Genomic DNA, 26,999 nt, shown 5'->3' with positions numbered 1-26,999 from the left:
CTCTAGATCCTCTGTAGCACTTAGCATAGTGTCAGGCACTTAGTAGGCACTCACTAAGGTACGGTGGGTGGCATTTGTTTCTGTGAGCACAGGGCTTGTCTTCTTTAGGAGAGTAAGAATCTACAAGCTTCTGAATATAGAATATTTCACATCAAATTACCAGAAAATATTTTCAAAGGATTAAAGTTGTCCTGTGTCACAGAACAGTTCCCATTTCAGGGCAGAAGTTTATTTCTGAACCATGCTATGAGGAAGCCATGGCAACTAAGTCTGAGACAAAGCCAAGAGATATTCTGGCTACAGGTGAAAGCAGATATTTTTTGCTCTATTGAGCTGTTACCTTAGTGATTCCCCCTAGGTCTACTTCATTGTTTTGCCAAATGTCTAAAACCACATTCACAACCAGAAGATCTGGATTTAGAAATTGATTAGGAAGTGCCAGTGGATGTGTGGGCTAGCTACTCTACATTCCTACCTCCCACCCTCCCCTGCATCCCAGAAGCTGACCCCATGGGCTTCATCCAGTGGCCCCCCTGCCCTCTCGCTTGGGGCTGCATTTGGTCAATGGAAGGCACTGCCAAGAGGTGGTTTGAAGGAGATTGGGGTATTTCTTCTCTACTTTCTCCCTACTTTGGGTCCCTCTGTGGTCATAGCTCTTGCTCAGTGGCCCCTCCTCCAAGGTTCCATATCTTCTTGGGATCAATTTCCCTATTTCTCCCTCTTGCCTTTTTAAGCACAAGGGTGGTAAAGATTTCACAAGGTTGCTAATACCTCAACTTTCCTTGTCGGCTCCCTTAACCCTATTCCCATCTCTGAAAGTGGTCCTGTCATTCAAGTCTTTCTTCCACCTGAACCATCTGAAGTGCTTCTTTTTCCTGCTGTTACCCTGGATGCTAGAGTCTATACAAAGTCCTACCTAAGAGATGTCTAACCTGCACCAGGGGACTCTTCAGGGAAAGGAGTTTGAAAAATAAATCAGAGGTTCTTTTCTCTCTAGCTTGCAGAACCTATTAGTCATTTGGCTCTATCTAAAGTAAGCAATATAAAATGAAGGCAAGTCCCAATCTACAGATGAGAAAAGTGGTTATTCCTTCTTTACTCATCCCTACATTAAATATTTACCAAGCACCTACCATGGTGAGGCATTATTCTGATCCTGGGGCAAGATTGATAATGTATGAGACAACCACTGCCCACATTGTGCTTATAATCTAACACCAACTGTCTCCCATAAGTCAGATCTAGAACCAGAAGACTGAGTGTTCTCAAGTCCCGAACCTTCAGCAGATTCTCAAAGGACTCTGTGGCCCACTTAAGGTTAAGAACCCCAGTGAATTAGACTAAATTGACTACCAAGTTTCCCCCTTAAATAGAATGACCCACTAGCTCCCAGAAGAAGTGTGGTGCTCTTTACCGGAATTTGTGGAGGCATATTGTCACACACCCCCACCCCGTGGTGACACAACCAGCCAGCTTTCTTGACTACTCCTCACTCCCCAATATTCTCCACAAACTCCCCACCCCAGTCCCTCACACCTTTGTAATCAGCCGGATGCCCTTCTCTGAGTCACTTCTCACAGCTCACAAATGCTGGCTGCGTTGGCAGCACAACCTGTTGCTGCCCTGTTGTTAGGATTAGAAAGAGGCTGGGGACTGGACTCAGAGATATGTCCTCTCTGAGAGCCTGTGTTTTCAGCAAAGGCTGTGACAGTGAAATCTCTGCCTCCATGAAAGTATTTATGAGACTTAAGTTGGGAGGGCATGACTGAAACTGCCTCTGCTGGTGTAGAGGCGAGGAGGAAGCTAGGGTGGCTGAGGCAAATTGAGGGGTGTGGTGATAAGGGGACAGGCAGCAAGCCTGGGGTCTGCCAGCCTCCCTCAAGCTCTCCGGAAACATAGGAGTTTCCTCAGAAAGGTTTAAATAGGCCATGCCAGTAACACAATACTTCCCCTGCTCTGGGTCGGACAGGACAAGGGCGAGCTGGTGTCTGGTGCCCTCAGAGAAGTTTGGCAGGCTGGCATAAATAGCCCCCTTCCCCACATCACCCAGCCCTGCACCTGACAGACATAGCCCACTCCAGGCCAGGCTATCACTCTGGAACCCTCCAATTCTCCCCAGAAAGCTCCTATCTCCCAGGACCTCCAGCTGCCTTATTTAGGTAGAAGTCTCACAGTGGGAAGAAAGCACAACAGGAAAGCAGACAGGGCTGGAGCAATGGGAGACCCAGTGTTGAGGCTGCAAGGGCCCCTGGCCCACGGGGGAATCAACAGACTCCCCTTTCTTCTGGTGGATGGTCCTGGCAGTGAGCACTGCCCGAGCTCGGCAGAGGCGTGTTTGCTCCACAACATCCCCCTTGAGTCAAGCCCCCTTCGGAAGGGGTCAGGGATGTATTCATAGAAATGCCTGGGACTCATTTCTCTTTCACTTGTACTCCTCTGTGCCTCTTTTAAGCTCCCTACAATTCCCAATCACAATGAAATCATGCAGCAAATGGGGAGAGGTGGGAGAGGCAGAAATCATTTTTAAAAGGGTCTCTGGCTTTGAGCAGCTGGGTGGGGGCTGTTTGGAACAAGCACAGAAGGAGCTTCTGAGACAGCTCGGGTGACAGGAAGCTGCTGGGGTGGCTGTCTCCCTCCAGCCTCCCTCCTCAGAGAGCAGAATGGTGAAAATATCAGGACACGTTGCAAAACAATCTTCCTTCCTCCCCCTGCCCCCAACAGATGGAAGAGAGGAAAGTTGTGGTCATCATTTACCTGCTGAAATGGGGAGGACGCTGTTGATGAAAGTAGGCTGAGACACGATAAAGCGGAAGGAAAGCTGAAGATAAATTCCCAAAGTCACTGGATTCAGGACAACCATGCTGGCTGAGGTCTGGCAAGTGTCAAGTTCTCGAGGCAAGGCTGCCGTGAAGCCTTGCTTATCTCTGCCTTTGTCTTCCTTACTGCTGTTTGCGCCTCTCTCTCTCTCCCCCGCCCCTTGCCTCTCCCCCTCTCCCTCTCTGCTGTCTCTCTCTCTCCTTTCCCCATGCCTTTACCAAGAAGGAATGCCAACCATTTCCCATTAAACCTTCTCCGTACTCCACAGGGTTATATTTATCTCAAGCACTGGATCAAATGCCCACATTAAAATTAATATGTCAGAATTTTCTGTTTTGGACACTGAGGTAAGTGGCTACTGAAGAGCTGATGAAGAGGCAGCCAAGTCTCACATATTCACTAGAAGCAGTCCTCAAGGGCAGACAGATTTCTTTATTATCCACCAGCATCTACCTGCTTGGAACTGAGGTGCCCTACAGCATCACAGAATCAGCTCTCCTGACTCAAACTGAATTTCCAGAGACTAATCCCTCTGGTGTCAGCCTGTGACATTTTTACCCACTGGACGACAAACACAAAGTTAACCTTGAATTATTTTTCTTTAATCATCCAATAAAAAGGGGGAGGTATATGTTCCAAAACAGCTTTCTCCAGGAAAAAATGATTATTCTCTTTCCAGAGCAACAACCTTTTATCTCATCCAAAGCAAAATAAGTGAAAATACAGAAAGTGAAGGATTACCAAACTATATCTGGAGAAACAGCATCAATAACTTGATCTTTGACTAGACAAAATTCAAGTAAAAAGTACTGCATTCTTAAATGAATACCTCTTAAGGGTTTATAAAGCCTGTTATAGAGATCCTTAGACTTTTTTGGTATATTTTTTCATTGGAGTTCGATTTGCCAACATATAGCATAACATCCAGTCCTTAGACTTTTAAAATAATGAAAATAATAATCTACGGGGTTGTCCATGTTGCTTTAATTTTTAATTTACATAACATCCTCCCAGTGCCTTGTGGGAGTTCATTCAGAAATGGTTTGGTAGTTACTGGACTCTGGGCTGCACCTCCTTGGGGAAGAGCGCTGATCCTCATCCTGGGGGAAGGCAGAGTGTAAGGCGACACTACCCAGTTCTTGCACCAGTCTCATCTGACTCTCAGCTCTGCTCTGACAGCAGACAGTTTGACACCTCTAAGCCTCAGTATTCTTTTCATAAAATGGAGGCCTCCTTTTAGGTTTGTTGGAAAGGTGAAATGAGGTAACATGGGATGAATCATGCATGAGTTAAAATCTGTGTACAGAGACAGCGAAAATGAAACCCAGGGAGCTGTGGTGTTTTGGGTGCAGTGACAGCCACTGAAAATCTCTCCCCATCCCCATATGTGAGTGCCATTCTCCCCAGCAAGAGGTGGAGTCCATTTCTCCTTCCACTGAATGGGGCTGGCCTTGTGATTGGCTTTGATCTGTACACTGTGGCAGAAGTGACACTGTGCCACTTCCAGGCTGAGGCCTTAACAGGTCTGGCAGCTTCTGCCTTTGTCTTTTCTTAGAAACTGCCACACAAGAAGTCTGGACTATTAGATAGGCAACAGGGAGGGGGAAGCATCCTGCCCCTTGTGCCTGCCCATCTCAGATGAAGCACTAACATGTGAGTGAGGACAACTTGAATCCGCTAGTCCTGGGCAGGTCCCCAGATGACAATGGCAGTCACAGGAGTCACTCCTGGTGAGACCAGCTGAAGAACTATCTAGGTGGACCCACCCCAGATTACAGATTCATGAGCATACATAACGGCTGTTGTTTTAAGCCACTTGGTTTTAGGATGATTTGTTATATAGAAATAACTAACTGACAGAGGGTTTTTTAAGAAAATCTTTAGAAAGCATGAAAAGTGTACTTGGGTTACTTTCAAAATTAACAGCACAGCTTTAGCTGTTCCCAAACTACTTGACAGAAGGATCTGTGATTGTTGGCCAAACTCGCCAGGAAATGATCAGGCTTGTTCTCGTTAACTCTTGAAACCTACAGTCCCATCAGTGGGCTTTTGCTGGTTTGAAGAAGGTGCAATCTACCTCAGAGGAAGGTAACTCTTAAGAGCCATGGTGCCAGAATCTGAACTGTCACCATCCAGCTCAGACTCCTCCTGTGAAGCCAGAATGGCTTCTTCCTTCTCCCAACACCTAGATCTCACCATTGACTGTATAATCCACACAAAGTGTATCAATATGTCCTGCCTGTGACACCTGCTGCTATGTTTTTGAGCTGCTTCTAAACCACCTTGCATTGCTATTTACTTTGTGCTAATGTCCCTGAAGACAGAGGACCATCCCATAGCTCTGTGTACTTTAGGACAGCCCTTGTCACCTAATCCTCAACAATGTCAATTAATTTGATTAAATCACAGCACCATAGGATGAAAAGAAAAGTAGGAAAAATGCATAATTTTATGCTCCAGTCACAGTGAGCCAATTGCATTCCTCAGCCTCCTCTTTGTGTCTTTGCACATATAGCTGGCTGGCCCGGGCCTGGTAAATGTGAGGGCTGTGGCAAGGATGGGGAGAAAGAGAGGGAATGTGGACAGATGGACAGAGTTGGAGCCTGCACAGGAGAGGATGCATGTATACATTCAGGCCAATGGGACACGAGTCACCTCTGCTCTTTGGGGAGGCCCCAGCACAGAGGTATTTCAAAGCCCCAACACCTATGAAACAGCTCTGTAAATTTCCATTTCCCATGAACTATGTATTTTATGATCCTATCTCTTACAGGGTTACCCTAACTGACTGAGAAGTTATCATCTTCTTTCAAACTCTCCTGGAAGGGCTCTCAATCCTTCAGAATCTAATAACACAGGCTATTAGATTATCCAGAAGGAAATTGAGATTTGTGAAAGGCTTATACTGATAAAGCCAATCAAAATTAGAGCTTTGTCTCACAGGCCATGCAGGTGGAAGTATATGTATACTGATGTACAATTTGATGGTACCCATCAACATGTAACATACACATGTCATTTGATCTAGAAATTCCACAGACATACTTGTTCAACTGCCCAATAGGTGAAATGCAAGGATGTTCATTACAGTTTCAGATTTGAAGCAGCTTAATTCTCTGTGAATGTAATTGTTGAAAAAAATCACAAGATCTCTCTTCAGTGAAACATTATACAGTCATTATAAATAATAAAGTAGTCTTTGCAACAAATGATCCTGGAAAAAGTAGTCTTCCATATGTAAAACAAACAAAAATTAATTTTAACTCTTACTTTGCCCCATACATAAGAATTAGCTCAAAAAAGATCACAGACCTAAATGTAAGAGCAAAAACTATTAAACTTCTAGAAGAAAATATGGGAAAATCTTGGATTAGGAAAAGATTTCTCTTTTTAAATTAAATTATTTTTTCTTAAATAAAAATGGTATATATTTAAGATATATAACATGATGTTTTGATACACATATTTTGTGAAATAATTACTGCAGTCAAGCTAATTAACATATCTGTCAAATCATATGGTTACCTTTTTTCTAGTGAAAACACTTAAAAACTACTCTCTTGTTAGAACAAATTATTTTAAGATTTGTGTGGAATCAGAAAAGACCCCGAATAGCCAGGGGAATTTTAAAAAAGAAAACCATAGCTGGGGGCATCACAATGCCAGATTTCAGATTGTACTACAAAGCTGTGGTCATCAAGACAGTGTGGTACTGGCACAAAAACAGACACGTAGATCAATGGAACAGAATAGAGAATCCAGAAGTGGACCCTGAACTTTATGGTCAACTAATATTCGATAAAGGAGGAAAGACTATCCATTGGAAGAAAGACAGTCTCTTCAATAAATGGTGTTGGGAAAATTGGACATCCACATGCAGAAGAATGAAACTGGACCACTCTCTTTCACCATACACAAAGATAAACTCAAAATGGATGAGAGATCTAAATGTGAGACAAGATTCCATCAAAATCCTAGAGGAGAACACAGGCAACACCCTTTTTGAACTTGGCCACAGTAACTTCTTGCAAGATACATCCACAAAGGCAAAAGAAACAAAAGCAAAAATGAACTATTGGGACTTCATCAAAATAAGAAGCTTTTGCACAGCAAAGGATACAGTCAACAAAACTAAAAGACAACCCACAGAATGGGAGAAGATATTTGCAAATGATATATCAGATAAAGGGCTAGTTTCCAGAATCTATAAAGAACTTATTAAACTCAACACCAAAGAAACAAACAATCCAATCATGAAATGGGCAAAAGACATGAAGAGAAATCTCACAGAGGAAGACATGGACATGGCCAACATGCACATGAGAAAATGCTCCGCATCACTTGCCATCAGGGAAATACAAATCAAAACCACAATGAGATACTACCTCACACCAGTGAGAATGGGGAAAATTAACAAGGCAGGAAACAACAAATGTTGGAGAGGATGCGGAGAAAAGGGAACCCTCTTACACTGTTGGTGGGAATGTGAACTGGTGCAGCCACTCTGGAAAACTGTGTGGAGGTTCCTCAAAGAGTTAAAAATAGACCTGCCCTACGACCCAGCAATTGCACTGTTGGGGATTTACCCCAAAGATTCAGATGCAATGAAACGTCGGGACACCTGCACCCCGATGTTTCTAGCAGCAATGTCCACAATAGGCAAACTGTGGAAGGAGCCTCGGTGTCCATCGAAAGATGAATGGATAAAGAAGATGTGGTTTATGTATACAATGGAATATTACTCAGCCATTAGAAACGACAAATACCCACCATTTGCTTCAACGTGGATGGAACTGGAGGGTATTATGCTGAGTGCAGTAAGTCAATCGGAGAAGGACAAACAGTGTATGTTCTCATTCATTTGGGGAATATAAATAATAGTGAAAGGGAATATAAAGGAAGGGAGAAGAAATGTGTGGGAAATATCAGGAAGGGAGACAGAACATAAAGACTCCTAACTCTGGGAAACGAACTAGGGGTGGTGGAAGGGGAGGAGGGCGGGGGGTGGGGGGCAATGGGTGACGGGCACTGAGGGGGACACTTGACAGGATGAGCACTGGGTGTTATTCTGTATGTTGGTAAATTGAACACCAATAAAAATTAATTTATTAAAAAAACTACTCTCTTACAAATTTCAATTGTACAAAACAGTATTGTTAACTATAGCCATGCTGTACATTATTATTCATCCCATATAACTGAAACTTTGTACCCTTTGACCAGTATCTTTCCACTGTCCCCTTTTCCCCCAACCCTTGGGATTTGACTCTCTGCTTCTATGAAAAAAGTTTTTTAAATAGGACACAAAAAGCACCAATCATTTAAAAAAATGTTATACTGGACTTGCCAAAAAATTTAAACTTCTGCTCTCTGAAAAACAATACTAAGTTGAAAAGACAAGCCAAAGACCAGGAGAAAATATTTGCAAAACACATATATGATACAAGATGTGTGTATTCAGACTTTGTAAAGAACTTTTACAACTCAATAATAAAGAAACAAACAACCCAAATTTTTTTTAAAAGGGCAAAAAACAGATATTTTACAAAGAAGATATATGAATGGCAAATGAGCACATGAAAAGTTAATCAACGTCACTAGTCAGTCATTAGGGAAATCGAAATTAAAACTTTAATGAAAGATCACTACATACTACTAGAATGGCTAAGTTTATAAGACTGACAGTTCGAAGTGTTGGTGAGCATTTGGAGCTACTGGAACTCTAACACACTATTGGTGGGAATATGCAGAATGGTACAACCACTTTGGGAAACAGTTTGGCAGTTTCTTTGAAAGTTAAATATATACTTACTATATCATACGACAATTCTACTCTTTGGTATTTATACAGGATAAATTAAACCTATATCCACCCAAAGGCTTGCATCTGAATGTTCATAACTACTTTCTTTGTAGTAACAAGAAACTAGAAACAATCCAAATGGCCATCAATTGGTGTAACAAATTGTGTACCATGCAATACTACATGGCAGTAAAATGTAATGAACTGCTGAAACCAGTATTATGGATGAATCTCAAATGCATTATGCTAAAATCAACACAAAAGGCTACATACTGCATAACTTCATTTATAAGGTATTCTGGAAAAGGCAAAACTATTGGGATGGAGAACAGATTAGTGGTGACTAGCAGTCAGGTACAAAAGGGACTTTTGGCGGTGATGGAACTGTTCTTTATCTTGACCGGAGTGGTTTTTTGCCTGCTTTGTCAAAACTCATCAAACTACTCTTTGATGGTGGGAATATATGAATTTTCCCTCACTAAACTTGACTTAAAAAAAAAAAGGCAAAGATAGTTCACATTTATGCCTGGACATTGAAGGCTGTCCACAGAATATTGCTGAGTAAAATTAGAAAGATGCAGTGCATCTGACCAAACAAGTAAATCTATTTATTATTTACATGTACAGAGAGAAAGATCTAGAACACTATACATTACGCACTTGGGGATGGAATTATGTGGGATAAGAAGAAGGAGGGAAATCCTAAACTTATACATACTTATATTATTGGAAACTTTTACTTTGGGCATAGCTTAATTTGTAATTTAAAAGATTATTTTCTTAAAAAAAATTAAAAAATGATTTTCTTAAAAAAATCAAATTCTTAAAGAAAGGTAGGAAAAGGTGTCTTTTCTGCATTAATGAGGTCCAACAAGCCCCAGCCAACAAGCCCTCTGTCTGAGAGGCACAGACAGTCCATTTTTGATTGGCCCTGCCAGAGAACAGAGCTCTGAGCATGTTCTGGCCTGGAACTAAGGATGATTTGGTTATGCTGAGGCCGTGGCCACCTCCCACCAGCAACTTCATCAGCAGGAGAGAGATAAGACTGGGCAACCAAAGAGCACCTGGGTGCTTCAGTGGTTGAGCATCTGCCTTTGGCTCAGGTCGTCATCCTGGGGTCCTGGGATCGAGTTCTGCATCAGGCTCCCGTGAGGAGCTTGCTTCTCTCCCTATGTTTCTGCCTTTCTCTCTGTGTCTCTCATGAATAAATAGAAAAAAGTCTTAAAAAAAAAAAAGGACCACTGATCTAAGGGTTCAATCAACAAAGTGAGTATATCCACAGTAATTGAATTATTGGGGTATAATTATCCAGATGACCAGCAGGAAATTTTGGACAAATTTATAACTTCCCTAGAGAATTCTAATTTGTAGCAGTGTTCTTCTGGTCTCCTCTTCTCCATGTTTCCCCCTCCCTTTAAACATCACATCCACCCTAAAAACATGTAACCATATTTTCAGATTCCAGTTTGTAACTATATTTCACTTTATTGGTGCAGAAATTCTTTGGAAGAGGCCTGTGGTTTGTAAATTCAAAGATATATTTTGAATTAAAGACATTTTAAAAATATATCTCATTACTTTTTTTGTCTTTCATATATACCCCAAATTTCTTTTACAATTCCCTCCTTATATATCAGCTTGAAGTCCATTTTTAAAACTGAATAGTTCTTGAATTAGGAACTCTACAAACTCAAGGCAAGTGATGAGTGGTAGCATCCAATATGCAAATAATCTTCTAAAAGTAATTTTCCATTTTTATTCCTGCCCTATTTCAGTCAGTCTGGGAGATTCCTGGAAAGAACATGTGCTAGAAGCATTTCCATTTATATTAGTAGTTGGCTCCATAAATAGACAATTTGTTCTACTTTTCTCTGGATCATCCTATTTGCCTAAGCTGAGTCACACTGTCAAAGAAAGCTGGAATGGTTTATATTCAAAGAACTCTAACTTGTTAGTCCCCGGGTATAATTATAAACACATTGAGAGAAAAAGGAAAAAATAAACAACAGTTATATATGTTCCCAGAAATTGGTAGCATTTCTATATACTAATTATGAAGCAACAGAAAGAGAAATTAAGAAAACAACTCCACTTACAATTACACCAATAAGAATAAACTTAACCAAAGAGGGGAAAGACCTGTACTCTAAAACTATAAAACAATGATGAAAGAAATTGAAGATGACACGAACAAATGGAAAGATACTCGTGCTCACAGATTGGAAGAATTAATATTGTTATTGTTTTGTTTTGTTTAGATTTTATTTATTCATGAGACACAGTGAGAGAGAGAGAGAGGCAGAGACATAGGCAGAGGGAAAAGCAGGCTCCCTGCAGGGAGCCTGATGCGGGACTCAATGCCAGGATCCCAGGATCATGCCCTGAGCCAAAGGCAGATGCTCAACCATCGAGCCACCCAGGCATCCATCATTTTCTATTTTTTATACTTTGATAGGATTTGAATCTTACAACAAACATATTACTTTTATGACAAATAGATGAAAATGCTTTGAGCCATCCAGGCACCCCAGAATAATTAATAATGTTAAAAGGTCCATACTACCCAAAGCAATCTACAGATTCAATGCAGTCCCTATCAAAATACCAACAGCATTTTTTCACAGAACTAGAATAATACTAAAATTTGGATGGAATCACAAAATACCCAAAATAGCGAAAGCAATCTTGAGAAAGATGAACAAAACTGGAGGTATCACAATTCTAGATTTCAAGATATCCTATAAAACTGCAGTAATCAAAACAGTATGGTACTGGCACAAACACAGACACACAGATCAATGAACAGGATAGAGAGCCCAGAAATAAACCCACAATTATATGGTCAAATTAATCTATCACAAGGGGGAAATAATATACAATGGAGGAAAGAGTCTCTTCATTAAATGGTTCTAGAAAAACTGAACAACATGCAAAAGAATGAAGTGGGACCACTTTCTTACACCATACAAAAAAATGAACTGAAAATTGATTAAATGCCTAAATGTCAGACCTGAAACCATAAAAATTCTGGAAGAGAGCAGGAGCAGTAATTCTTTGACATTGGCAGCATATACCATTATTTTTCTTGGTGACCTTTCTCTCTCTCTCCAGGCAGCCAGTGATCTATTTTTATTTAGAATAGAATATGGCTTTTATTTTTTTTTTGGAATATGGTTTTTTAAAAATAATGAATGTAAAGTGTTTACTATGTAATGGTCTAATGGAAGGATCAAGACATATTAAAAGAGCTAGTGAGTAGCAATTTTCAAAGACCCCTAAGCCAAAGTCTCTGGTGAGCAATTTTTCTCCAAGGTCTTCTGGGTCTTTTTTTTTTTTTTTGGTTTTCTGGGTCTTATGAAAACTATCTCCTATTCTGTTGAGTTCGGTGTTGCCAGGAATTTGAGGAGCAGCCTCAACTGCACATGGTCAAGCACACTGCCATGTGTTACCATTGCTGAGGAGCTAGATTTATCCCTTATGTGGCTGTCACTCATAGCACTGATTCCTTCTCTATCCCTGAAACAGCACCCCTCCCCCTCTCTTGTAATGAGAAATGCCATCTTGTAAATTGAAAAACATCTCTTGAAAAACACCATCTCACCTGTATCCTCTTCATTATCAATCTCATGAGTCAAATCTCAGCCCAAAGTTGGTCTAGAGGCCCCATTAGCTGTTCCAAGGTGGAAACTTTGTCTCATGACACATTAAGCAGATAAGCAATCCAGAGGCTCTCAGCTTGCCACGTACAGGGTTGACAAAGTGAATGGCATGTGGTAGTGACTCAATGGATGCTGAATTAAATAGAAACTTTATGATCTATTTATCATTGTTGTTCCTTATACTTTTGCTATTGTTCTTTAGGTCATACTGATTTTTTTTCTAAAATTTAAGTCAAGCTTTTTGTACGATAATCAAAATAGGAAATTCCGTCAGTTCTCATTTCAAAATCACAGGCCCATTTGTTCTCTTTCAAACCTTTTCTCTTTTAAAACTGTCCCTTCAAGGGCAGCCCAGGTGGCTCAGTGGTTAAGCCACACACCTTTGGCCCAGGGTGTGATCCTAGAGACCCAGGATCGAGTCCTATGTCAGACTCCCTGCATGAAGCCTGCTTCTCCCTCTGCCTGTGTCTCTGTCTTTCTCTCTTTCTGTGTCTCTCATGAATAAATAAGTAATATCTTTAAAAATAAATAAATAAAAATAAAATTGTCCCTTCAAGACAAAACCACATAATATGTGGCTTTGGAAAAGTCACTTATTTTCCTGAGCCTATTTCCTTATTATGGGAATAATAATAATCACTCCTTTCAAAAGGTTGCTGTGGGGTAGCTCAGTGGTTGAGCATCTAACTTTGGCTCAGGTCATGGTCCCCAGGGTCCTGGGATCGAGTCCCTGGCATCAAGCTCGCCGCAGGGAGCCTGCTTCTCCCTCTGCCTATGTCTCTGCCTCTTTCTCTGTCTCTCTCATGAATAAATAAATAAAATCTTTAAAAACAAAACAAAACAAAACAAAAGGTTGCTGTGAAGATGAAACAAAACTATGTGTATCAGGGCACATGGGTGGCTGAGTTGCTTAAGTGTTTGCCTTCAGCTCAGGTCATGACCTTGGGGTCCTAGGATTGAGTCCCACTTCCGGCTCCCTGTTCAGTAGGGAGCCTGCTTCTCCCTCTTCCTGCTGCTCCCCTTGCTTGTGCTCTGTCAAGTAAATAAATAAAATCCTAAAAAAAAATTATGTATATGAAAGCTCTTAAGGGTTCTACACACTTGATCAGTATCATTACCTTAAATCCAGATCACAAAAATACTGATATATGACATGAATTAGCTACCTAAAACAGAAGAGCCTCACTGTTGGAGCTTTCTTTAAAAGGTTATACTGATATATTTAGAGTTTAGACATTTTCTCCTCCATATTTTATTCCTGCTTTCCCACAGCCCTCCATTCCTTGAGTCAGTGGCATTCACTTCCTCAGAGGGTGGGTAGGTTGGCCATGTATGGGGAACCAATCCCTGGGCAGAAGGAGGGGCTTGGGTCCCCAGAATGTGGACCTCAAGGAGAAGCCATGTCCAACATGGCATCTGGTGGTAGCATTACAATATCTGAGGGAGAAGTCCAGGCAAAGGGGCCTGTGGAGGCCTGGACATCCCAGCATAGTGTGGAGACTGTAGCCAGAAACCCCTCAAGCCCCCAGAAGAATGTAGAAAGGACTGACCAGATGACAGAAGAACCCTGACATTTTCTACAAAGTGGATGCAGATTAACAGGGCCTGAGGCTGAAACCCAAGGCTGACGAATCCTCAAGGTGGGAACTGCCATGAGGAGAGAGGACAGCCGAGGAAGCTGGCCTCCAAAGACAGCCCTCTGTGAAACCACACCTTATGGCAGTCATGGCTTTGTGTAGTCCTCTCCCACAATGAATTTGGGTTGGCCCTGTCACTCCTTAAACCAAGAGAATAATGCAAAAGGAGCACTGACAGTTCCAAGCCAAAGTCCTAAGAAAGCCTGGGAGCTTTTACTTGTACCCTGGTGGAAGTCAGCTGCTTGTGAAAAGCCCAGGTACCCTGCTAGAGAAAGAAGCCCTGGAGGGGAAAGGCCCTGTAGGGGAAGACACTGCTTGTGTAGACCGACCAAATGGAGGAGTTGGTTGGGCCAACCTAGCCCACCAATCTATGACTGTCAGGAACAAGACTGTAGTCTTACTTTGCTAGGTTTATTGACCCATTGCAAGGAATCAGGCCATGGTCAGGAGGAAATATAGGGAGACACATAACATAGGATTCAGGAGAGGGAGTGGAATGTAGGTGGAAGAGAAATGAAGCTGAGTGTTTTGTTTTTGAATTGAAAAATCATTTTATTAAATTTTTTTAAAAGATTTTATTTATTCATAAGAGATAGAGAGAGAGAGAGAGAGAGGCAGAGACACAGGAAGAAGGAGAAACAGGCTCTGTGCAGGGAGCCCGATATGGGACTTGATCCCGAGTCTCCAGGATCACACCCTGGGCTGAAGGCAGCACCAAACTGCTGAGCTACTGGGGCTGCCCAATTTTATTAAATTGACGTCATTGAGGAATCACAGTGTAAGGTGATGTTAAAAGCCAATGATTCTTAGGCAAAGCATTTGGAGAATATATACGCATTATATGAAGAGGGATGAGGGGGCTCAAGGAGGATGAGTGGGGTGCAGACAGACAACAAAAGATGGGGGTTCATGAGAGAGTTTCAACCTTCCAGCCTAGTTATAAACTGGAACAGTGCAGATCTGCTAGGAGCCTGGCAACGGGATTATGATGGCCTGGCTGGCCCATGAAGTGTCAAGCCGTATGTAACATTCCAATTCTTTCAATGGCCGTCTTTTAGAAAAACTAGGATGCCATATTTCACAGACCATAAATCTTCATACCATAAAATTCACCACTTAAGAATATACAAATAAATTATTTTAGTATTGAATCAAATGTTCGATAGGCTCAAAGCAAAGCAGGCTCTGTGAAAAGGGACTCAACATCAGATCTGGACTATGAAGTGGACCTTAAGTTCCTGTTTTATGGAATTGTATAAAGTTATGATAGAGAAATCTGCCTGCAGAAACTCTGCACTGCATTTGCAAACCAAGGCTGTTTGGGCATGTCAGGTTTCTGATAATCTATGATTTTAGGTTATCATGAATAAGGAAGATGGATGTTAGGCATTTCCAGTGCAATGTGTCCTTGGATAAAATATTTCCTTCTGCTAGCTTTGTATCTGGCTTTATCTATGTCTCTTATTCCAGCTTGATGAACGGCTAGGCAGATTTTTACATTCCTAGCCTGAGCTAATTTTTACTTTCTCAGAGTAAAAAAAAGGCAACTCGGAGCTTCCAGTCTGGTGGAGCCTCTAGAGGACTCGGTTCCAGCTGCCATCTGACAGCAGCTGCAGGAGAGACGGAGATGAGGAGAATCAGCTGAGCCCCACCAACCTGCAAAGCTGGAGGAGAGATGGTCTTGTCTTTAGCCCCTAAGTTTGGGGATGGTTTGTTATACATAAATAGATTACTGAACCAGTCATGCTTGAAGAAGACACCTCCCACCCCCACCCCGGCCACCACCGCCAATGAGATGATCCTGAAGGAAGAAGGAAATGGGAGAGGAGTGAACCTAAGATAGATGAAGCACTTAGAAGAGACTGAGGGTTACCCTCTGGTGAGATGTCAGAGAGCAGCTACCTATGGGGGGTGGAGGTTCACTGGGAAGGGCATGAGGGAGCCCTCTGGGTTGCTGGACATGCTGTATATCTTGATCTGGCAGTGGTCATGCGGAGGCATGCTATATACACTTAAGGTAACAACTAGAAGCTCAAGCTGGTTTCTATTATAGGGTAATAAAAGTTAACCAATGCTGGTGAAATATATACTTGCCACAAACATACTAATAGGTAAAAATAAGACATTAAGATAGATACACAAAGTAAACAAATATTTATGGAGGAGAAAAGTAAAGTTGTGAATTTAAACATGGACTAAGATGCCAAAGAGGATCGTGACTGTGAGCAAAGAATTTAGGAAGAATATAAAATTCCAAAGTTCCAATATTCAGAATTCCAATTTTCTGAATTAAAGAAGTAGGCTGTACCCTCTTCAAGGTCAGGTCCTTGGAATTAGAGATGGAAGGAAGCTCTGAAACCGTCTTTCCCTAGTTCTCCAACTGGGCTACACACGGGGATCACTTGGGAGCTTTTGAAATATTGATGCCTGGGCCCCACCCCAGAGATTCAGACGGGATTGTGCTAGGGTGTGGCCCAGGAGTCAAGATTTTTAAGATCCCCAGGTGATTTCTGTATCCTGCCAGGATTGAGAACCACTGGTCAATTTCAACCGCTCTTTTCACAAATGAGAACAGAGGCCCCAATACTGACAAATGGCTTGCAAAATATCCATTAATTGGCTGAAGCCAATTTTCTCTGATGTGCCTTAATAGGAGAGAGCTGTAGCATGGATAATACCAAACAGTGAATAATCTAAAAATAATTTCTATTTGGTTTGGGAAAGCAGCACGTGATTTCCCGGCCACCGACTGGTCTGGCTAATTCAGTTTGGCTCAAATGAATGTGCCTTTTCCTGAGTTTACATTGACAGCCCCGGCCTGTGCTGAGGGGTGGAAGGAAAGCAGCCAAACTAAATACTGACCATGGTCAGCTCCCCAGCTGTCCAAAGCACACAGTAACTATACAGACGTGGGGACTTCTCTTACCAGAAGATTCCACAAAGGGACAAAGCTAGGTTTTTCCTGACCCTTTGTTCTGGGAGCATTAGGTGCCTAAAGCATGAAGAGGGAGTGAAGGATGAGGGGCTGTTGGCTGTCAAGGGGCATTTCTGTGCCAGGTTTGTGCTGTGCATTCCTTAAAAGCATATGCTCCAGACAATGCTATGAGTTAGGCATTCTATTATCACCATCTAGAGATGAGGAAACTGAAACTTAGATTGTATAACCACCAAAGCAGAGCCAGGACAGAACCTCAGGCTTATACTCTGTCCAATGGGGACAGCTGAGGCCTCAAGCTGAAAAAACAAGCCGCAGATGGACTTGGGTCTGATCCTTGGATTTCTTGCACTGCTGAACAGACTTTGTCTCCCTATTTTTCTGCCCAAATAGTGTAAAGGGAGCAGTAAAGGGACCTCCTCCAGATGTGCCTATGGCAGCCATGAGGAGCCAACTGCCAGGATCCCCAGCTGCTGCTCTCTGAAACCCATCACCTGATCTGAGCCAAGCTCATCTCCCAGGCACCAGGCTGCTCTTCTTCAATGCCTGTGCGTAGTAAGATATGAAGGAGGCCTGTTCCTGGGAGACATGGGACTGTGACAGAAGCTTTGCCAAATCTTTCTCAGACTGCAGGCATCAAAGGTGCTTCCACCCCACCTTGCCTCCCAGCGTCAGGTCTGCATGGCAGTCTGATGGCCCTCTTAGCCTTTTCCTGTTCTTTCCCTGTTTTCTCTCATACAGGTGGTTCCCTGAATAAAACTTTCTGGAGTATTTAATCCCATGCAATGTCCCTCCCTACTGGTGCCCCCAACCATGTACACATCATTGTAGGGAGAAAAGGTCACCCTCTGCTGACTCTTCTCAGGGATCATGGTCTGAGATCGTGAAGGTGAAGACTGCAGAGGGACAGGTTTCTCAGTATTTCTGCCCTCGTCATTGGTCTTTGTGCCACGAAGGAAGATAGACCAGGAGACAAATGATTGACCAGCACCCCAATTAGCCCTAATTCATCTGCCAAGAAGTTACCTTTTATTGCAGGTGTCCTCAAGCACAAAGGCCAACTTAGAAAGGCTAGGGATTCTTCTCTGACTTTACACCCTTTGGGGAAGACATTCAAACCCTGCAGGCTCAGGAACTCCTTGTAGGGAGATTTTGTCATCTTTTGCTCCTCCTGAAAGAAGAAAGCAGACAAACCGTATGCTGATTCTCAAACACCTAGAACGAAAGTGGTGCATATCCAGTCACCAGCATCATTTAGCATTGTTCTGAAAACACCCACAAAGGCCCCCAGATAAAAGAAAGGAAGAAGAGGTGTTTCTTTTTAAAATTAATTATTATTTTTTAAGTTTGTATTTTAATTCCAGTTGGTTAACATACAGTGCTCTATTAGTTTCAGGTGTACCATTCAACAATTCCATACAACACAAGACCCAGTGCTCATCAGGACAAGTTCCCTCCTTAATCCCTATCCCTTATTTCACCCATCTCTCTCTTCCACCACCACCCCTTCCCCTCTGGTAACCTTTAGCTAGTTATCTATGAAAGGAAGGAGACGTTTAAGACAATTCATCTAGGCATGAAATTAAATACACAAAATATGCAAACAATAACTTACTATAAACATAGTAGAACAACTCACTTGCAATAGCACAAAACAGATTAATGTCTAGGAAAAAATTTGCCAAAATTGTGCAAGGTAATATGAAAACTTTAAAACTCCACTGAAGGACAAGAACACCACCTTCAAAAATTCAAAGATTTAGCATTGAATAGAAACAATACTTTAGGATTCAATTCTCCAAATATCATGAATATTTCATATATTCATTTAATTGCATTCTGTATTGACCGTGTCTTTTTGTGTAATTCTGATGTTTTGACACCAGGAACCTCGCTGACTGACCCTGGAGGGACTGGCCCTCCCACGTTGCTAACTCCTAGAAAGAGCAAATAAAACTCTCCTTCCGTAGGCAAACCAACGGATGCGGGGCCCATATTCCCAACCGCCCTCTTTATCACAGCCTGTGTGGGCTCTCACAATCCTCTACCCTCCTACCCTAATTACCACAGAGCCACACACCCAATCACTGGGGCGCCCCTGAACTCCAGAGCCCTTGGAAAGTATTCAAACTGGCCAATCCTAAATCTGTTTACTGTGCCTCACCTCTTTTCTTGCTGAGGAGATCCTCATAAAGGCTTCAGCCCGCTAATTCTCTCTCTATGCCTGAGACCAACCTCAGTGTCTTCTTCTGTGGCCTTGTGTGGTGCATTCTCATCTCAGGAACTGTAAGAAAATATCTTTTCAAGACAATTGTCTCCAGATCTGTTGGCCTTACTGAACCTCAACTTTTTCTATTAGTACACGGTATTTCAAAGCACACTCTGGATTTTTTTTTTTTTTTTGTGCTAGTGAAGTGAATATGCAAAAACAAGGAAGAAAACCATGAAAATTCTGAAAAATGACAATGTAGGTAGGATGGTGGGGAGGGAGATAGATGGAGTGGCTGGTGAAGGACAAGGAGGCAGGGAAGGCACTGTGTTATGAAATGGTTTTATGAACGTAGTGGGTATAAATTTCAGTTCAAGACACTCAAGTGTGAAAGAAATATTTATTTTTAGTAATTCAACTCAATTTTATCCTCCATTTGGCCAGGGTGGAAACTAAATTCAGTCATGTCAGGGCTTCATTGGCCCCCAACCACCTTCTTCCACACTGCTCTAAGAACCATTGGGCTTATCTAATACCCAGGCATCAGGGATGGGTTTCTGATTCTTGGTAGCTCATGTATCCATGGTGCATCCTTGTTGGGAGGCTGTTTGCTGCAGCTTTTGTGATCTCAACTCCTCCTGGGTCACCTCCTCTGAAAGAAAATGTCTGTGATGTTTATATTGCTATATGCCATGTAGATGTGGAGTCTTCAGGGGTGAATTTGCAGAGAAGCATGTCAAATAGCAGCAAGAGGACAGAGGCCCTGGATGATGAGGGGTAGGTGACATCTGGGTACACAGACACTCAGTTGAGTGGGGGAGGGCAATGGGAATTTACTGTGAACATTCTGAGTAGTGACAGAGACACACACACAGGGTGCTGTAGGAGCGCAAGGAGGAAGGGCGTTTTCATGGAAGAGATGTCTGTTGAGCTAGATCTTAAAGGATATAGCCGATTTCATATGACAAAAATCAGTACGTGAACACAGGGCACTGCAATAGTAACAGCATGAGCAAAATTCAGGCTAAGATGAAACCACATCTGATTTCCTGACTCCACCTTCATCAGTGGGAGGTGGGGGAGGGGGCTTCCCAGGAATATGCTGGGACCAAGGCATGAGCCACATGACTCTAGATTAACCATTCGATAGACCACAGGTCATTCTAGTCACCGCTGATACAAAGAACAAAATTGTGGGGATCCCTGGGTGGCGCAGCGGTTTGGCGCCTGCCTTTGGCCCAGGGCGCGATCCTGGAGACCCGGGATCGAGTCCCACGTCGGGCTCCCGGTGCATGGAGCCTGCTTCTCCCTCCGCCTGTGTCTCTGCCTCTCTCTCTCTCTCTGTGACTATCATAAATAAATAAAAAAAAAAAAAATTAAAAAAAAAAAAAAAAAAAAAGAACAAAATTGTGGATAATGCCATCTTTGTGGAGATTTCCAGGTCTGAGTTAAAATTTAAAGTGTTTCCTTCAAACTTTGAAACTGATGATTCAGGAGTGCCTGGTTGTACCGTTCTCTGCTCCCTAACTGGAGAAAACATTCAACCTGGATTTACCATGGGTTCACTGACTGGCTAGCCTCTCTTCTGGAAAAGGTCTTAGAGGGAAGATCTAAGATAATCCAGTAAAAACCAGTAGTGCAGACAGTGCTGCTTGCCAGATCTGAATCCAAGCAAGGTAGACTTTTATTTGCACCTTATCTATGGGAGGAATTAAAAGGATCATCAATTTTCTTTATCCACATGACTCCATTATTCAGATTAGCAGTAGCAAATGCAACCAGAAAACAGATGATTCAGACTTCTTCTGTAACATTTTTTTTTAAAGATTTTATTTATTTATTCATGAGAGACACAAAGAGAGAGAGAGAGAGAGAGAGAGAGAGAGGCAGAGGAAGAAGCAGGCTCCAAGCAGGGAGCCTGATCTGGGATTCGATCCCAGGTCTCCAGGATCACACCCTGGACCAAAGGCAGCGCTAAACCGCTGAGCCACCTGGGCTGCCCCTTCTGTAACATTTCACTTTCCATTCATCAGAGTCTGTTTTATCAGGGTTTCTCAGTCATAATCCCCACGTGGAATTTCACTGGTTTCCAACTTTCCTAATATGTTCATATGAAACACTATCCTAGTCACTCCAAGTTCCTTTGTTTCAGTCATATGGCACTTCTTCACAGGAATACACTGCTTCCCTATTGTCTAGTGAAGTGTTTTGCAAAAGTAAAGGAACAAAAACATTTTAGATTCCATATTTTCATTTTCCTTTAGTGTGCAAGAATCCTACTAATTCTTTGTAACAGAGTTGAGACTCTTTTTCTTAAGTAAAATATACTCACTTTACATAATAAGCTGGGCTACTTCAAAGTTGCAAGTGTTAAGTAACCATAGAAAATATCCACTTAGCTATTTCCAAACCTCATGAATTCTCAAATTATTATTTAGTGAACCCCTGCAGAGCAGGTGGCTGTATAAAACCATAAAATCAGGGGCACCTGGCTGGCTCAGTGGGAAGAACATGACTCTTGATCTCGGGGTCATAAGTTCGAGCCCCACACGGGGTATAGAGAGTACTTAAATAAACTTAAGAAAAGACAAGGGGGAAATAAATGCACACAACTCGTTTTCCAGGAAAAGACTGATGCACTTAGGGAAGTAAGATCCATTTACTTAAAAAGTACAATTACACTGATAGGCAGGACGTAATTCCAGAGTGTCTCCTCTAAAGTCATACGTTCCTAAAATACAGTAGCATCTGTGTACCTTGTATAGGTCAGGCATAGGGCTAGGAGTTTCTGGATAGCTTTCGGAATTCCCAAACAACCTCATGAAGTATGAAAGGTTTTGGAAATTATATGAATAGAGGAATTAATCTAAGAAGTCATTTCCCACCCCAGATTCTTAGTTTTCCTAAGTCAAGAAAACCACCCTCATCTACCAAAGTTCAGTTTTTATGAGACACTTGAGTATTCCACATATTGGATCATAAAAGAGTATTCATTATTTTTTTTAAAGATTTATTTTAGAAAGAGAGAGAGAGCATGAGTGTGAGGAAGGGTAGAGGGCAGACTCCCCACGGAGCCCAGAGCCTGATACAGAGCTCCATCTCACAACCCTGGGATCGTGACCTGAGCAGAAACCAAGAGTCAGATGCTCATTCAACTGAGCCACTCAGGCACCTCTAAGTGTTCATTATTAAACTAGGGGGTGCAAAATGTTTTATCAAAGTAAGTTTGACTATCAACCAATAGATTCATCTTAGAGGGGCTTCTTCAATATCTTATCCTTCTAAGGGAAAATTCTTTTTTTAAAAAAGATTTTATTTGAGAGAAAAAGAGTGTGTGCACACAAGTTAGGGGAGGGGCGGAGGGAGAGGGACAAGCAGACTCCCCACTGAGCACAGATCCCACTGTGGGGCTTGAACCCACAACCCTGAGATCCTGACCTAAGCTGAAGTCAGAAATGACTGAGCCACCCAGGTGCCCCAGGGAAAACTGTTATAAGGAGACTAATTTCAAGATTACTTTTACAAAATAAGCAATGGACAGTGTCATCAGTGTTTCTGGATTAATCTGGTCTTCATATGCTCAGACTGACCTCTGCTGGATAGTCTACTAACATGTCAACACTTTTTCCCCTCTTGAACAAGTATTTTCCCCAAATTATATTGGTATTTAGATTTATATAGTTCAATTCATGAATACTTATTATATATTCCACACTACTTTACAGCAAAATCTTGTATTGCACTTGGCCACCAGAGGCAACCACACATGGGCAGAGTAGGACACTAATGAGATTTTAGGAGCTACCCATTATCAACACTCCTTTTAATATTCTTTATGCCTCATGTAGCCTGGGCTCTCTAGGATGTATCTCAGAAATACATAAGAGTATCTGCTGCCTGGACCCACTTTCAAGGGCCCACTGTTTAAAACCACAACTCCCTGAAAATATCTCCTGGACGGACATCTCAAAGCTGGAGTCCACTCTGTAGAAGTCACTTATGCCCCTAAGTAGCCAAAGGAGATAAGTCTGATGTGTATGGTGCAAACCTGCTGAACTTTGAGATAAAGTCCTGCTCCAAAAAAAAAAAAAAAAAAAAGTCCTGCTCCAATTCATTTAAATTGCAGATAATAAACAAGAATGACAGTGAAAATAAATGATACTTTAAAGAAAATAATGCCTTTCTGATAAAAATTACATAATTACTTTCATTTAAAAGTTTTATAAAATAAAGAAAAAAAAAGAGGAAATAAAAATTACCTAAAATTCCATCACCAAGTTATATTAAAATTTTGGTTTTGGGCAGCCCGGGTGGCTCAGTGGCTGAGCATCTGCCTTCGGCTCAGGGCATGACCCTGGAGACCTGGAATCGAGTCCCGCGTCCAGCTCCCCGCATGGAGCCTGCTTCTCCCCCTGCCTGTGTGTCTGCCTCTCTTTCCCTCTGTATCTCCCATGAATAAATAAATAAAAATCTTAAAAAACAAATAAAAATAAAATTTTGGTTTTGTGATGGCCATCTTTTATTTTTTTCCGTGTATGTACGTGTGCACCTGTAGGTGTATACTCTGACCTGTATCCATCCATTTGGTAGTTTGTCTTTTTCACTAGTATTATACTGATCATTCCTCCATTTACACAAATCCTTTAGCAGAATTTTTATGAGGTCAACAGATTATAACATACATAACCATTGTCTAGTTATTAAACACTGGCATTGTTCTAAACTATGCTGAATGGCCTTATATATAAATATATGACCAAATATTTTATTATTTCTTTAGGATACACTCTCCAAACAGGCTCACTGAGTCAAAAGTTAGGGCGTATGAACATTTTTAAGATTCCAGATACTAGCACTGCTAGAATTACTCTCTGAAAATGTACCAATTTCAACTTCCACTACAGCACACAACACCATCTTCATTTACCCTCACTGAGAATTATAATTTTAAAAGTGCTTTGCCAAATGGATAAGCAAAAATAAGGGTTTTCAGTCTAACTTATACACTCACATTTATTCATATTCATTCATATTTATACTCACTGAATTTTTAAAAAATATTTTATTTATTTATTCATGAGAGACACAGAGAGAGAGGCAGAGACATAGGGAGAGGGAGAAGCAGGCTCCCCACAGGGAGCCAGATGAGGGAATTGATCCCAGGACCCAGGGATCATGACCTGAGCCAAAGGCAGACACTCAACCACTGAGCCACCCAGGTGTCCCTGTATTTTTTCTTTTAATTACACATTCATGCCCTTTGCTCATTTTTCTACAAGTATATTAATATTTTTCTTATTTATAAGAGTTTTTTTTTTATATATATTAAGGCTACTGACTTTGTTGATCTCAGTGTGATATATACAAACTAGGTCTGCTAATCCAAACATACCCTGAAATTATTAGTTTGGGTATAGTATGACTTTTCCTTTGGCTCAGTAAGTTCTTTCCAGAAAAGCAAAACAAAACCCCAATTCATAAAGTACAGAACAAGCCCATTAAATACTAGAGAGTCTAAGGTACAAAGTGATCAACAGATAAACTATCTGAAATAGCCTATGTAGTCCAGCTTACTGAACATATCTCACACTAAAAAATTGAGAATTTTCTCCTCAGAAGATGTTTTTTAAAAAACGTGCTTTTGGGGTGCCAGGGCAGCTCAGTCGATTAAGCATCCAACTCTTGATATTGGCTCAGGTCATGATCTCAGGGTCCTGAGTTTAAGCCCTGCCTCAGGCCCTGAGCTCAGTGGGGAGTTGCTTGAGATTCTCTCTTTCCTCTCTCCCTGCCCCTCCCCCTGCCTGGGCACACTTTCACTCTCTAAAATAAATAAATAAATCTTTATTTTAAAAAATGTGACTTTAAGAATGGATTTATGTAAAAGAATACTGATGTGAAATTAGCAGTCAGGCAGTTATAATGCTATTATTTAATAAAGCCCTCTTCTTTCATCTGTAAATGGGTTATCTCTATGGTAGAACACTTGTAACTTTTTCTGTTTTTAGTCAATTTCTTTACTATAAAATGTCATTTAGGAATTTTTTCATTTTTCTTTGTACCATAACTCTAACACTTTAGTAACTGCTGTGGAAAATAAAATTGTCTTTTTTTTTTTTTTTTTTTAATTCTGTCTTATAAGAAAGAGAAAACTCCTCAAGACCACTCTCTGGCATCTTTATTTACATATTAGAGCGGGTCAGCCAGTGAAAATCCTAGAAAAAGAAAAGACAACAAACATTCAGTTAAAAGAATCAATAGTCTCAAACTATATCCTCACTGTTTTCTTTGTTCTAAAACCTCAAAGTCCCATTTTAACCACATTTACCATAATGGTGGTTAGTTAATGAAGTTTGTCTTTGGTCTTTTCCCAAAAAGAAGCTAAAAATTCATAGTGAATCTTGCTGTCTTGTCCTACAAAACAACTAACAGTAATCAGAGCCACAAACACTACAGTTGGAAAGAACCAGAAGGAAATTCAAAAGAAGAAAAGGAGACAAAGGAAGGCCAAAGAGGGCAAGCTACCAAATCTAAGAACCTGAGTAGGAAGAAGAGCGCACAGAGCCTTTCCTAGGACTAACGCCACTCTACACATGTGGCCTGGACATGATGACTGCAGAGATTAGGTCCTCTCTATATTGTAGCAGGAAGCAGTCAGCCTACCCTACACTGCAAATCAACAACAAATGGCAAATGGACACACATACAATGAAAATAATATCTTGGAAGGTGGAATTTACTAGAATGATAAATAATGTTGAAGTGATAGATTCAAGAAATATAAGGATAATTCTTATGGAGTTATAAGAGAGGACATAAGAACTTGTATTTCTGGGATCCCTGGGTGGCGCAGCGGTTTGGCGCCTGCCTTTGGCCCAGGGCGCGATCCTGGAGACCCGGGATCGAATCCCACGTCGGGCTCCTGGTGCATGGAGCCTGCTTCTCCCTCTGCCTGTGTCTCTGCCTCTCTCTCTCTCTCTCTCTCTGTGACTATCATAAATAAATAAAAATTAAAAAAAAAAAAAAAAAGAACTTGTATTTCTGCAGCAATACCACCAAAATTCATAGAGAACTGGGAGAACAGATCATTAGAAGCAGATCATTAGAAATGTGAATTCACTAGCAGAGAGGGGACAATTCATTAGGGCTTTTCTGTGACTACCATAGTCCCAAAACTGTCTGGTGTGTGTGTGTGTGTGTGTGCGTGTGTGTATGTTCCGAATATTTCTGTTAAATCCACCTGACTTAATGCGTTTAAGGCCAATATTTCTTACTGATTTTATGTCTAGATGATCTATCCATTGATGTTAGTGGTATATTAAAATTCCCTATTTTAATCTATTATTGTAGTGCTATTTCAATATTTAGCTCTGTTAATATTTGCTCTGTTAATATTTGCTTTATATATTTAGGTGCTCCTAAATTATGTGCTTAAATATTTACAAATGTCATACCTTCTTTCTGGACTAAATGCCTTATCCCTATGTAGTGTCCTTCTTTGTCTCTTATTACAATCTTTGTTTTAAAGTCTATTTTGTCTGATATAAATATAGCTATTCCAGCTTCCCTTTGGTTTCCATTTGCATGGATTATCTTTTCCATCCCTTCACTTTCAGACTGTATGTCCTTACATCTGAGGTGAGTCTCCTGTATACAAAACATAGATAGGTCTTGTCTTTTCCATTCAGCCACTATTTTGATTGGGGCATTTGGTCTATCTACACTTAAAATAATTACAGATAAATATATACTTATTGCCATTTTGTTAACTGCTTTCTGGCTATTTTGTAATTCTGTTCTGTTCCTTTCACCAAATTCTCTGACATCTGGTTTTTTGGGGTTTTTTTTAAAGATTTATTTATTTCAGAGAGAGAGAGTATGCGTGAGCAGGGGGAAGAACAAAGAGAGAGGGAGAGAAGCAGACTCCCTGCTGAGTGCAGAG

The 26,999-nt window shown here is 41.3% G+C and overlaps 2 protein-coding genes across 7 annotated transcripts in view; both read right to left on the bottom strand.

The window, feature by feature from the left end:
* The window catches only part of COLQ (collagen like tail subunit of asymmetric acetylcholinesterase), a 74,845-nt gene extending 54,509 nt beyond the window's left edge, over positions 1 to 20,336 (bottom strand). Inside the window, exons 1-2 of one of the 4 annotated variants that reach the window (XM_041734063.1) lie at positions 19,016 to 20,336; positions 17,878 to 18,022 (exon numbers count right to left, since the gene is read on the bottom strand). In XM_041734063.1, the coding sequence (XP_041589997.1) occupies positions 17,878 to 18,022; positions 19,016 to 19,042 (172 nt within the window). In that variant the 5' untranslated portion in view covers positions 19,043 to 20,336. Of the gene's footprint in view, positions 1 to 2,754; positions 6,101 to 17,877; positions 18,023 to 19,015 lie in introns of those variants that run through there. The other 3 variants (XM_041734064.1, XM_041734065.1, XM_041734067.1) reach the window with 3 other exon arrangements.
* A 4,882-nt stretch (positions 20,337 to 25,218) lies between these two features.
* Positions 25,219 to 26,999, bottom strand: part of HACL1 (2-hydroxyacyl-CoA lyase 1) — a 34,452-nt gene continuing 32,671 nt past the window's right edge. For all 3 annotated transcript variants that reach the window (XM_041733920.1, XM_041733919.1, XM_041733921.1), the window contains one exon: positions 25,219 to 25,272. In XM_041733920.1, coding sequence (XP_041589854.1) covers positions 25,240 to 25,272 — 33 coding nt within the window. In that variant the 3' untranslated portion in view covers positions 25,219 to 25,239. The remainder of the gene's footprint in view (positions 25,273 to 26,999) is intronic.

Source organism: Vulpes lagopus, chromosome 19 (genome assembly GCF_018345385.1).
Source record: "Vulpes lagopus strain Blue_001 chromosome 19, ASM1834538v1, whole genome shotgun sequence".
NCBI classification, from domain to species: domain Eukaryota; kingdom Metazoa; phylum Chordata; class Mammalia; order Carnivora; family Canidae; genus Vulpes; species Vulpes lagopus.
Note: the sequence above shows the minus strand (reverse complement) of the source record. Positions and strands in the feature narration are given on the sequence as shown.